Here is a 13841-nt window from a genome sequence, read left to right on the forward strand (position 1 = left end):
ATTTTATTTTATTTTATTGATTTTTTACAGAGAGGAAGAGAGAGGGATAGAGAGTTAGAAACATTGATGAGAGAGAAACATCGATCAGCTGCCTCCTGCACACCCCCTACTGGGGATGTGCCCGCAACCAAGGTACATGCCCTTGACCGGAATCGAACCTGGGACCCTTGAGTCCGCAGGCCGACGCTCCATCCACTGAGCCAAACCGGTCTTGGCAAGTCAGGATATTTTTAAAAGGTAGAGCGAAGAGGATTTGGCGATGAAATGGACGTGTGGTATAAGAGAAAAAAAGGAGTCAAATATGGTGATAACTTGGTGTTATGGGTGGAACTACAACTGCCCACAATTCAGTTCACATGTTGGCATCTTACTTAGTCCCTAGTGCCTCAGAATAGAACCTTCTTTAGAATTAGGGTAATTGCCAATGGAATTGGTTAAGAGGAAGTCATACTGGAGGGAAGGGGTGCTAATCCAACCTGACTGGTGTCTGTATAGGAACAGGGTGTCTGGTCACAGACCCACATACAGGAGCACGTGTGATGACACGGGGACAGCAGCTTCAGAAGCCAGGGAATGCCTGCGGCTGTGGGAAGCGGGGAGAGGGGAATGGCCAGGTTCTCTCCCACGGCCTCGGAAGGAACCAGTCCCTCCGGCACCTCCATGTTAGACCTCTGTAGCCTCCAGGACTGGGAGACAAGACTTTCTGCTGTTGAGGCCACCGGGCGTGTGGTACTTGGTCACAGCAGCCCTAGCAGCCTCCCACCCTGGGTGAGCACCTGGGGGAACGCGGGGCGCTGCGAGGGGGTGGATGCGAGGAGGAGCAGGCTGTGGAGTTTGGGGTCGGGGTGGGGAGTCCACAGGAGCTGACTTGGAGAGCCTGTTAGATCTCTACGGCGAGGCAGTTGGACATGGAAATCCGGAGTCCAGAAAGGAGGTCCAGGCCTGAGACCTACATGTGGGCACAGCCTCGGTGGACATCAAAGCATGGGACTGAATGAGATCACCAGGACACGGGCCCAAGGACCAGGCCAGCCCTGGGAAATGTCAGCATCTAGAGATCAGGAAGAGAAGGGAGAGCCAGAGGGAGACTGAGAAAGGGTCTATGGTGAGGCCAGGTGTGACCTCTCAGCCAAAGGGAGGAAGTGGGGAGGAGGGAAGGGCTGACCGATGGATCCACGCCACTCGTGTTCAAGGAGGGAGAAGGCCCGCTGGGTGGGCAGCCTAGAGGTCACCGGTGACTCCCACATGGTCGGTTCCCTGGCCAGCTGTAGTCACAGGCTGATGGGAATGAGTTCCAGAGAGAGTGGGGGCTGTTTCCAGCGTGGCATTACATCATGAGCATGATTCCGTGTCATTAAGAATGTCTTTCAAACATTGTCTCCAACGACTGTACCACATTCCACCATTGTCATCTGCTGCTGGTTGTTCCTGGGTGGGATATTTCTGTTTTTACACTATATTAATTGTCACACTGCGGTGCTCGTATTTGAATATAAAATCTCCTAGATTAGGAACGATAAAACACCAATAGGCCTGAGTGTTTCTAGAGCTTACTCCAGGCGTGTCAAACTCGGGGCCGGCGGGCCGTTTTGACATGCTTGGCTTACTCCTAAAGTAAGGCCAGCGGCTTTACAGAGTGGCACCCATGAGCACTGCACGCCTCTCTCTTCCATATAGTACTGCATCGACTGTTCGCACACCCAGAACAGGTGTTGCCATGGTGTTACCATCTTTGCAGCAGTATCCTATATAATAAAGATGTAATATGCAAATGGTCGTTACGCCATGAAGCATCACAACTGACCGCGTAATGACCAGATCACGGATCAGCAGGAGGGGGGGGGGCAGCGAGCTACAAGCGGGCGGTAGAGAGCTACAGGAGGGGGCAGGGCAGCAAGCTATGGGGGGGGGGCGGGGGAAGCTAAAGGAGGACGGGCAGCGGGCGGAGAGCTACTGGAGGGCGACAGCAAGCTACTGGCGAGCTACTGGTGTGCAGATTCGTGCGCAGGGCTACTAGTGTTTTAATAATTTTACGTCTTTTAAAAAATTAAGTAGCCATACTATTGTTTCTTCATGTTTGAGTTTGCATTTCTTTGGATGACTTAATTCACTTAGACATGACCCCACAGTTTATTTACCAATTGCATTTTCTTTTGTCTTAATTGTCTATTTCTGTCCTTTTTATTTTTTTTCAATTTTGGTTTTAATTTGTTAAAGACAACTTTTATTAGTACTTCTAAATAACAGCATTTTTCTGAAAATGTTTTCTATTTTTTTCTGTCTTCTTACTTTTGCTATTTATTATTTATTATTTTTTAAAATCCTCACCAGAGGATATTTTTTTCCATTGCTTTACAAAGAAAGTGGGAGGGAGGGAGGGAGGAGGAGGAGAGAGAAACATCGATGTGAAAGAGACACATGGACTGGTTGCCTCCCGCATGTGCCCTGACCAGAGGCAGGGAGGGAACCCAAAACTCAGGTATGTGCCCTTGACTGGGAATCGAATCCATGACCCTTCAGGTGAGTGGGCAGATGCTCTAACCACTGAGCAACACTGGCCTGGGCGCTTTTGCTATTTTTAATGACATGTTTATATAGTCTAAACTGTAGATCTTTAGCTTTGTGTTCTTTTCCTTTTCTCCCTCCACTGACTTAAAAAACAACTTCATAAAACGGCAGCAATAAGCCCAGAAACCGAACCCTGAAGAACTGCGGTGGGTTTTCCATTCACATGACTTACGCCCGCAGGGGTCCTCAAACTTTTTAAACAGGGGGCCAGTTCACTGTCCCTCAGACCGTTGGAGGGCCGGACTATAGTTTAAAAAAAAAACTATGAACAAATTCCTATGCACACTGCACATATCTTATTTTGAAGTAAAAAAACAAAACGGCACAAACACCCGCATGTGGCCGTCGTTTGAGGACGCCTGATACGGCTTTTAATTATGTTCTGTCTCGTGAGTGACGTCGCAGTTAGTGATGGCATTGGGCGGCGTGTGTTTGGCCCCCGGGAGTCCCCTATTTTAAATGGAGTCACAGGGTAACAAGCCACGCCTGCTGAGCTCACTCAGAGACCCTCCGCCTTCCCCATCGCAGCTCCTGGGGAACTAGGCCAACGGGGCTCAGGACACCGAGGCAGTTGTTCCCGCACAGAGTCTGAGAGTCTGCACACACCTGGCGCCTTGCATCCTGGAGACTGTGTGCTGTGTCCGACCCCCTGGCTGGCTGCTGGTTAAGTTGTCACTTGAGAGTAGGTTAGGGAAGGGATGGGTAGGACGTCAATGGTGTCTGACAGCTGGACCTGGAGGGGAGAGAGCAATCCAAGCACACCCCCCCTCCCCCAAGCGTCTCACTTGACTTTTCATAACAGTCAGATCCCCTAAGGGTCGGTACGTGCATTGGTGATTGGTTCGCCTCCCTAGAACGCGCTGATGTGGACTTCCTCATTATCCCACGAGGCTGGAGGGAAAAGGCATGGGGATGTTAGGCTAATAGTCCTTGCTCTGTAGAGATTTTGGAGGAAGCTGACGCAGAGACTTTTACAAGGAAAGTACAACATTTATTTGGGTTTGGTAACACGGAGCAGACGGAGTTAGAGCAGACCCACCGGTGTGACCTCATGCTAGGCTTCTTGTGATCTGATGTCACTTAGTGTGACTGCATGGCTTCAAAGGCAGCTGGGAATTGCTGTGAAGACACACAGAGCAAAGCGATTTGGCACCTGCTGCCTGTGATCCCAGGAGACTCAGGCGGACTCCTCTTTCTCCCGGGACGCATGCGGGGGCGTGCTGCAGCTTGCTCAGAGAGAAGGGCAAGGGCCAGAGTCACACTGTTTGCCCTGTGTGCGCGGGGATGGTTTTAAATAGAACTAGGAGCTGCTTTTTTAGAAGTAAGAGCAACAGAGCCTGGGCTTCAGGGCATGGATTACTTCCTAAAAATACAGTCACCGAGCGTTTAAATAACATGAGGAACAGCTTGTCAAACTGGAGTCGGATTCACATGTGGAAAAATCCGACTGGTGGGGCCGAAAGCTGAGAATCTGACTGTTTCAAACAATGAAGGAGTGATTTCAGACCAGCGTGGCGTCTGGATGGGGTCCGAGGCTGTTGGCTGTCCTGCTCACCCAGGTCTTGAGGTGGGGTCTCCGCTTGCTTCGAGCCCAGTGTTTGCAGATCGAGTTCATCGTTGTCAGGGTGGCAGTTTCTGCCACATCGACGGACCTCATCCTTATCTTCGCCCCCTCACCCTGTGCTTCAGGAACAAGTTTAACCACCTTCAATTCTCAGTTGCCTTTGTTGGATTTTTAAAAAATTATTTTGATTAAAAAAAAATGAAAAATATACAGAGAAGTACAAGGGACACAACAGTAAACCCCTATGTGTCTGCTACCCATAGCTAATATAGGTCTGTTTGTTGTCATATCTGCTACCCGTCTTTCTTTTTTTAAAGAAAAAGTATTCCCATAAAGTGATCTCTTTCCTTCTTTACTGTCGTTCCCCTTCGTTCCCTGAGGTGATCGCTGTCACGAACTTAGTGTGAACCCGACAGTCATATTTTATGCTTTCACTGATTTCCTGTGTATCCATAAAAACAAACAGTATTGTTTTACGTAATTTATTGACACAGACAGTTATAATACGATCACACAAGTAACAGTATCCTATATAATAAAAGGCTAATATGCAAACTGCCCCCTCGGGATTTCGACCAACTGGGAGTTCGACCGCTCATTATGATGTGTGTTGACCACCAGGGGGCGGCGCAGAATGAAGGAAGGCCCCAGCCAGCAGCCAGCAGCTGGCACCTGGGGGATTGAAGGCCCTGATTGGCCCTGATCACGGGCCAGGCCTAGGGACCCTATCTGTGCATGAATTTCGTGCACCAGGCCTCTAGTGATAAAATAACATCATATATTGTTATTCTGGCTGGGTAGAATTTTCTTTAAATTGCTTTCATAAATTGTTTTATTTTAGGCAATGTTATTGTTATTTTCAGGGTCCATCCATTTTATATATATATATACACATACACACACGTGTGTGTGTGTGTGTGTGTGTGTGTGTGTGTGTGTGTGTGTGTGTATTAATTAATTTTAGAGAGGAATGGAGAGGGAGAGAGAGATAAAAACATCAATGATGAGAATCATTGATTGGCTGCCTCCTGCACGCCCCCTACTGGGGATCGAGACCACAACCAGGGCATGTGCCCTGGACCGGAATTGAACCTGGGACCCTTCAGTCCGCAGGCCAACAATCTATCCACTGAGCCAGACTGGCTAGGGTGGGCCCATCTATTTTGATAGGTATAGATCCAGCTCATGGTTTTAACTGCTGTATGGTATTCCATTGCATGAATGAATATAGCATAGCTTATGCATTTATCTATCAATGCCAGTATTTTCCCACATAATTGGTGTGTAGTGAAGATTCCTGCACGTATCTCCCCAAGCCTATAAGTGAAGTTGCTGGGATTTCACATCAGAAACTTACTAGGTATTGCCAGATTGCCTTTTGCGGAGGTGATATAAAATATATTCCCGTGAGCAGTACATGAGTTCCTGTTTCCCTAAGTCATTGCTAACACTTTAGGCAGATGTATTGCCAGTCCCGTAAGTGTGGGATTGTATCCCAGTATTGTTTTGATTTGCAGTTGTCTGGTATTGGAGAAGGTGAGTATCTTTTCATGTGTATTTGCTACTCACATTTCATCACCTTTGAATAGCCAATTCATACTCTTTGTTTTTTTTCTATTGACTTGTAGGAATTCTTGATATATCTGGCTACTAATCCTTTCCTAAATATATTGCAAGTGTCTTCTCTTTGTCATTTGTCTCCCAATTTTGTGTATAGAGTCACTTAAATTTTGATCTAGTCAAGTTTTTTGATCTTTTACTTACTGTTTCACATTTGAGAAATTCCTCCTTACCCTGAATCATGAAATAGTCTCTCAATTTTTTTTCAAACGTTTCAAAGATCTGGAATGTACATTCTTGTGTGGGTAGAGATCTAATTTTAATTCTCCTAGATAGAGGGCTGTTTCCTTTCCAACACCATTTTTTAGGCAGTCCATTATTTCTCAGATTGGTTCTGTGTCCTCCATTGCCTTCCAAGGCTCCGTTTATATTTGAGCCTGTTTCTAAGCTTTGCAGTACATTTCATTGCCCTGTTTTTTTTTTTGTTTTTTTTTTTTTATCATCTGTGAACCAGCACCATGTTGTCCTCTCAGTTGCAGTAGCTTGTAGAATCTTTTGGATTACCTACATAGACACCTGGTGAGCTGAAATAATGATGCATTTGTTCCCTCCCTTCCTGTTCTTAGACCTTTTATTCCTTTTTCATGTTTGGCCACGTTCACTGGGACTTACAAGATCCACTATCAGAGGTTATTGTGGGCATCAGACTTTTCCAACTTTGCTATGAATGCCTCGGTCGCTCTTCTACAGCTACCTCGTAGTATTTATCGTAGGTTTCGACGTGCTCCTTGTGGGATTTGCTGTAGGTACTGTTTACCAGGACAGGAAATCCCCTTGTATTCCCAGTCGGCTAACAGTTTGTTGGTTTTATTTTTTAAATCATGAGTAAGTGATGCATTTTATTGGAAGATTTTCTGCATTCATTGAGACGCAGTCTCGTCTGATTTTTTAACATGGGAATTCCACGGATAAGATTTGCTGATGGTAAAGCCAGCCTCAGATTTCTGGAATTATTCTGCGTGCCCTTCTGTTTTTGAAATACTGCTGAATTTGATTTGCCAATATCCTATCTAATAATAGACAAATATGCAAATTGACTGCACCTTCGCTACACCCAAACCACGCCCACCAGCCAAACCACGCCCACCAACCAATCAGGGCGAGTATGCAAATTACCCCAACAAAGATGGCGGCTAATTTGCATATCAAGACAGCCTCGAAAGAAGCCAAGAGCTGCAGAAGGGAGTAAAGCTTCGAAGAAGCAAGCAAGCCGAGGGGAGGAGAAGGGAGGAGCGAAGTCAGGGCCGGGGGCGAAGGGAAAAGCAGGCGGGCTGGCGGAGAAGGCGGGGCGGGTGACAAGGGCGGAGCGGAGGTGGGGCCGGGGGCGAAGGGAAAAGCAGGCTGGCTGGCGGAGAAGGCGGGGCGGGTGACAAGGGAGGAGCGGAGGCGGGTAGAGTGCAGCAGGAAATCCTATTGCAGGATTTTTCCTGCAACGGGAACGCTAGTTTTATAATAATTTGGCATCTCTATTCTTAACTGTGATTTGTGTGTCAGTGTTCTTTCGCGTATTATTCTGGCCCGATTTTAATAGAGAGGTTTTGCTTATTCTGGGCTCCGTATTGAATGTCCTCACCCTGGAGGGTCAGGAGTGGGAATTTGCACCTCACAGGTCCGGGGAGTTTGGTCTCCTGGTGTCTGCCCCGTGCCCTGTGCGTTTAGTGTGCGCGGAGGCTCCAGGGGGATCCCAAGGCTGTCCGTGTGCCGGTCTGTGCTCTGCAGCCCCCGCCCTGCAGGCTCCCGCCGCTCAGCCTCCTGAGGTCCCAGCTCAGGAGTCCACCCTTTTCCCTTTGGGGCCTCCTGTGCCTCGGTCTGCAAAGTGCTTGCTGCAGGCGGTCGGTGCTCCTGGGCTCCTTTGGTTTCCTTCTACCAGGGCTCCCTGCCCTCACTTGCTAGTTGTCTTTGGCATGACAGCAGCGGTTTGATCTCTCTCATCCATGCTTTTAGTTGTTTATGGAAAAAAGGCTTGCTGGTAACAGTTATTCCAGCCTGGCCAACCGGGGAAGCCTATCTTTTTACCCTAAAAACAAACACCTTCCGGAGTCATGGCTGCGTTTGGAATGGGCGGGTCGTTAGAGGGGACCTCAGCGTCTCTTGCGCCCCTTCATTGGATTACCTGCTTTATGAACTGTGACCCCCTCCACACGTCCTTTCACGCACGGGGTATCTCTCAGAAGCTCTTCTTGTTTCTACTGCACTTGGGCTTCTTGGGCGAATTCCCTTCATGTGTGTTTGTGCTGGAAGTTTAGTAGCTTGTCACAGCTCCCCCAGCCCGTTGCTATATTCTCTCCTGTGAGTCCTTGACCAGTTGTTTCAGAATGACCTCCCCACCCCGCCCCATTCAGAATTCTTCTAGAACCCACGGGGCCTGAGCTTCTGAAACTTCAACAAGCATACTGTTAAATGCCACTACAGACCTTCCTTATACACGAGCAGAGTATATTTTAACATAGTTGTGATTGTAAAACATCTTGGGGAGGGATCGGAGCCTCTTTGATCCAACAACAGGCAAACTAAGTCTGGAGGTGCGGGTGTTATTACGGAATGCATTAAGAGCCCATTGATTGGTTACCTTCCCTCTGCAGATGTCCTGACATCCCAGCATCCTTAGCAAAGGAGTGTCTCTCCATTCGTATCAGTCACTCAGCCAAGGTGAAGTTCAGGCTCCTGTCCTTGGGTGTATACATTCTGCAGAAGCCAATGGTCTGACTGCACAGTTCAGAATCCAGTTGGGCAATAAGAGAACCTCGTGAAAAGATGCTTAATAATAAGTGAAAGCACATCGGAAATGGGAAGTGAATGATGAAGTGGGACCGAAGTTCAGGTGATATGAAGATCACGGTGGGTGGGTGTGGGGGGCGTTTGGGGAAAGACCTCATAGGAAGGGGGGAGGTTTCAGAAGAGCAGAACTCCCAGGGCCCTGCTTCAGGAGGGGTCACCTGTGTGCAGGTGAGTGGGGAGCTTCTGCAGGGATGGGCGGGGGGCCAGTGACAGTGGGAGGGTGGGGCTAGATGTAGAGGGTCTCGATGTACTTCAGGGGCAGCTACAATGTGCTGAAAGTTGTTGAGTGAAGGAGGAAAAATTCTAGAGAGCTACGTTTTAGGAAGACTAGTAGTCTGTCCGCAGTCTGGACGAGGGTTTTGTCCCCTGACCCATTGGTTCTCAGGCGTGGCTGCACGGTGCCGTCACGTGGAGATTGCACACAGAGTAAAAACACTGATGCCTGAGCTCCCTCCCCCCGAGTCTCTGATTCCGTTTGCTGGCATTAGGCCTGGGCTTTGTTTTTTATTTTTAATGTAAAAAAATTTTTCAATGACAGTTGACATGTAATGATTAGTTGCAGGTGTACAACCTGGTGATTAGACATTCATATAGTTTACAAAGTGATCACCTCGATAAATCTAGTGCCCATCTGACACCGTACATGGTTCTTACCGTATCACTGACGATATTCCCCGTGCTGTGCTTTACATGCGTGTGACTGTCTTCATAACGGGCAGTTTGTACATCTCCATCCCTTCCCCCTGCTCGCCCCTCCCCTCCCCCCTCTCCCATCTCAGGCCTGAGTTTCTGAGAGGTTTCACAGCTCCCCAGCTGATTCTAAGGTACAGCCCAATCCTGAGAACCACTTGCCAGCCCTCTGATCAGACCTTCATGTAACGTTGACTCATTGTGCTGACCCACAGCTGGCCGGGAAAATGCAGAATCCAGTGGTGGAAACGACATTTCCAAAGTACTTCTGTGATATGTATGTATCATATTCCACATGGTCCCACACCTCCGAATAACAGCTTTCTCATAAATGCCTGCACACGTTTACGCCGGCCACGAAGGAGATGGTGACCATATGTCTCCACTCTTGGAAGGGGCCCGTATTTATCTTGAGAATTTGGTCACATGGAACATTTTTTATTCTCTTTTTTTTGCATGAAACATAAAAGGGCCACATAAAACAAACACTTTTTATCACAGCAAGAATGCCGTGCAGGGAACGCACGGGGAGTGTGAAAACACTAAACTCGCAGTGATAAAAATAGAAATCCTCAGAAACGTCGGCTGGTGGAAGACGGCCTTTCCAAATGCGGTCTGTCAGCGGTTTGCAAACTCGTGTGCGCGTCGGACCCACCTGGAGGGCGGTCAGACGGCCGGGCTCCAGTTTTGGACGCAGCAGCCGAGAGAGCGCCTCTCGGCAGTGTTCGCAGGCGGTGCTGCTGCTGAGGGCCCCGGCGCCGCACGCCGAGAGGTGCTGTGTGGGGACCACTGCTCCCCCAGGCCCAGGCATGGTAGGAGAGAGGGCTTGATGAAGTCTGGTTGCAGGGCATGAGCTTTGCTTCTCGTGTCAGGTGAGGGGCTTGTCTTGGCAGTTAGGGAATCTGCCCCCCACCCCAACCCCCCGGTTTAAGCCAGCCCCTGCTGTCTGCACGCTCCAAGGGGCTTCTGCCAGAACCGAGGGGGGAGGGAGGAGGAGGAAATGGTCGAATCCTCCTCCTCATTGTCCTTTCACAATTCACTGCGAAAGGGAGGTCTTGCACAGAGTCACACGAGTACATCCCGTGTGTTCTTTCCCTTCCAGCGGAAAATTTTTGTGGTTTAAATTCTTTCTCTTATTATTCTTTTCCCTGTCCCCCTACCGCATACAACCTTTGAAGCGTGAAAAGCAATCTCTGCCCTTTTACCTTGTAATCCCCCCATGTCCCCCTAAGGACAGTTCTGGCTGGGCCTTCTCAGTGGCCCTCGGGGAGACCCCCGGCCTGGGCCTCGGTGAGGTACCAGCTTCTGCAGGCTGCGCTGCCCTGCCGGGGCCGCCTCCCCGGGGGGTTAGCAGACGACACCTTGGGAGGGAGGGGAAGCGGAAATCGCTCTCAGATGTGAAACCGAAACACGGCTCTAATGGAAAGCATGCGGGGAATGCGCACGTGAAAGTGCCGGGGGGCTCTCTGGCAGAGCCCGGCTGTGAGAGCCAGTCCGGTCTTCGCTCACGGCCCCTTCTGTTCGCTCCGGGTGGAGCCTGTTTCCATTCAGGGACATTCCATAAATACCCACGGCCCAGAAGGGACCCGATGACTGCCCGCCAGGAAAACGCTGATCAATTAGAATCCTGGACTCCAGAAGTGCATCGCGTTGGTCACTGAATTCTAGAAGCCTCATATGGGAAGACCCGTGGGGACCATTTTAGAACAAGCAGCTACTGCCCTCCCTCTGCCCCCGAACATGTACAGGTGCAGAGGTCAAGGTTAAGTAACTTGCCCCAAGGTCACCTAGGGAGTTGGCTGCATCTGTGTTCCTCTCTCTCTCTCTCTCCCTCTCCCCCTCTCCCCCTCTCCCTCTCTTCCCCTCTCCTCCCTCTTTCCCTCTCCCCCTCTTCCCCTCTCTCCCTTCCCTCCTCTCCCTCTCCTCTTTTTCTTTCTCTCTTTCTTTTTTAAGAAGCCTTCTCAGCTTTTGGAAAACTTGTCAGCTCAGTATTCTGACACTTGACACTCACTTCTTGTCATTATTTGCTATAACTAATAGGACTCGTATTGTCGAACGATGGGACGAGTGTCGTCTCTCTTTCAAAGAAAATCAGTAGGTCTCGGGCCTTTTTCGTCTTCCATACTGAGCCTCCCCTGGTTCACACCCCTCACCTCCTTCACAATTGTCTGTGGACTGAGTCTTGCATTGAACGTTATGGGCGATTTAGTCTTGTCTCCCTCAGGACCCAGAGTTTCAGTCGAAGGTGCGCTGTTGCCAAAGCTTGGCATGCATACCTGTACTTGGACAAATACCGGAGGGACTGAAGAAGTCATGTTTGTAGGCCAATGGCATTAACCTAATAAAACGCATGTCGGTAACATGTGAACTCCCCCGGGGCCGATAAAATCCACTTACCTTACCCGAGACAAAGAGCCCTCCTAACTTTAAAACTCCGCTTGGCCACACGCCTCATGATGCAGAGCACACACATCCTAGCAAGTAGGAGAGGAAGAGGCTGTGTCTTCTGGGTTGTCTTTCATTATAAAGTTGGGGAGGGTGTACAGTGCACTGGCAAGTGCAGAACCATGTATATTGGGCGACTCTCAGCCTTTTACATCTTGAGTTTCTCTCACGGAAAAGAAAGGGGGCTGGACCCCATTTCTGAAAGATTGTCTCTGAGCGCTGGTGGCTCGCGCACGATGAAGTCTGGAGCCCTCTTTGAGGGGCCTGTGGTTGGGCTTGGGCTTCTGTTACTTTGCCAAGTCTGATCGGGATACCGAAAGCTTAAACGTACGTCTCAGGGCACCGTTGACAGAGAAGGGCAGAGCGTTTTCTGAAGTTTTCCCCTGAGTTTCTGATGCATTTCTGAGAGGCAGCTAGAGTAAGATGATGAGAACGATGGCCTGGCAGCTAGTTCGCTTGGATAAAAACCCCAGCTCCTCCCTATACTTATAATTGTGTGACCTTTGGCAGCTATACAACCCCTCCTTCAGTACAATGGGCAGAATAAAATATCGACTAAAACGGTTGCTGGGGGTTTAAAATTTTAAAAAATACACTTTAACTGATTTTAGAGAGGAAGGGATAGGGAGAGAGAGAGAGAGAGAAACATGAATGATGAGAGAGAATCATTGATCAGCTGCCTCCGGCATGCCCCACACTGGGGATGGACCCCGAAACCCAGGCACATGCCCTGACGGGGAATCGAACCATGACCTCTTGGTTCATAGGTCGACGCTCAACCACTGAGCTACGCTGGCTGGGCAGATTTGTTGATACGTAGTAGAACAGTGCCCGACACTTAGAAAGATGTTAATAAATATGAGCTGCCATCACTACCATCACCATCTTGGCGTCTTTAAGTAGGGTTTCACCTGATTGGTGACTATTGATGGATGCTGCTGCTAAGCCTTCGGAAGAATTAGTCAAGTCTGTAATGCTTTCCTTCCAATGTGTGTTTCCTGTTCTCTCTCTGCAGCCAGCTGTGTGCCACCGTGCCAGAACGGAGGGATGTGTCTCCGGCCTCAACTCTGTGTGTGCAAACCGGGGACCAAGGGCAAAGCCTGCGAGATGACAGCCACCCAGGACACCTCGGCGCCAGTGTTTGCGGGGCAGGGTCCCGGGGCCGCGGCCTCCTGGGTCCCTCCGGAGCAAGCAGTGAAGCGCACGTCATCGAAGAAGGCAGACAGCCTCCCAAGGGTCAGCCCCGTGGCCCAGATGACCTTGACCCTCAAGCCCAAGCCGTCCGTGGGACTCTCCCAGCAGATACATTCTCAGTGAGTGTTTTGAACTTGCCTCCAGCCCCGGGGGGGCATCTTAATTACTCTCGTAGACGAGTCGCTTTAAACCACCCTCCTTTCCCTCCACAGTGTGCAGCAATCACTTGCATCATAATGTCTGCCTTTGCTTTCCTTAAGGTTTTACATGTTATGCTCACACATCGCGTCTCTGAGAAATCCTCGATGCATGCATTTAGCCTCTGCAGGGAGACTTTACTCTAAGCACAGGCCAGAGGAGGAGTGGAGAGTACAGGGAGCGGGGGTGGAAGGGAATAGGAGAGGTAATGGTTTGATTATGGTGGAGCTGTGAGTTTCAAAATCCTTTTTTTGGCGGGGGGCGGGGGGAAAGTGCTCTCGAGTTTTGAAATAATAATTTGCAAAGAGACACACATAGTGTGATTTTTAAAGCTACCTGGAGAAGGTAGGGACTCCACTTTGCACAGAGAAGGCATTCCCATGGGAGCGGGGCCTCGGGGAGAGAATGTCCCAGCCCCGGGAGCAGGTGGAGTGCACCCGCCAGCTGCCATGCAGGAGCGTCTTTGGGGAATGAGCTTGTGTTCTATTTATGGGCGCGGGGTCTTTTCTGAGCACTGGGAAGTGCTGTTCTGAACCAGACGAGAACCTGGATCAAGGCCGGGCCCCCCCCCCCCCCCCCCCGTGCCCCTCTGCGCCGCACGAGGAGCGGCGTCTCGGCTGCCCGGGACCCTGGCGCAGATGGGTGCCTTGTAATTAGCTGCTCCGTGTGGATAACAAGACGCAGAATTGACCGCAACTATCACTTGTCATTTGCCTAGGAATGTAAAATACAGGAAGTCCTCAACGTAAGAGCGGGCTTGACCCAGCAGTTCATTTGTAAGCTT

The 13841-nt window shown here is 49.7% G+C and overlaps 1 protein-coding gene across 5 annotated transcripts in view; it reads left to right on the forward strand.

Annotated features, from left to right (window-relative positions):
* LTBP1 (latent transforming growth factor beta binding protein 1) overlaps positions 1-13841 on the forward strand; it is a 349094-nt gene that overhangs the window by 27755 nt on the left and 307498 nt on the right. For all 5 annotated transcript variants that reach the window (XM_054727794.1, XM_054727797.1, XM_054727796.1 and 2 more), the window contains exon 3: positions 12681-12978. In XM_054727794.1, coding sequence (XP_054583769.1) covers positions 12681-12978 — 298 coding nt within the window. The remainder of the gene's footprint in view (positions 1-12680; positions 12979-13841) is intronic.

Source organism: Eptesicus fuscus, chromosome 16, assembly GCF_027574615.1.
Source record: "Eptesicus fuscus isolate TK198812 chromosome 16, DD_ASM_mEF_20220401, whole genome shotgun sequence".
In the NCBI taxonomy this organism is placed as follows: domain Eukaryota; kingdom Metazoa; phylum Chordata; class Mammalia; order Chiroptera; family Vespertilionidae; genus Eptesicus; species Eptesicus fuscus.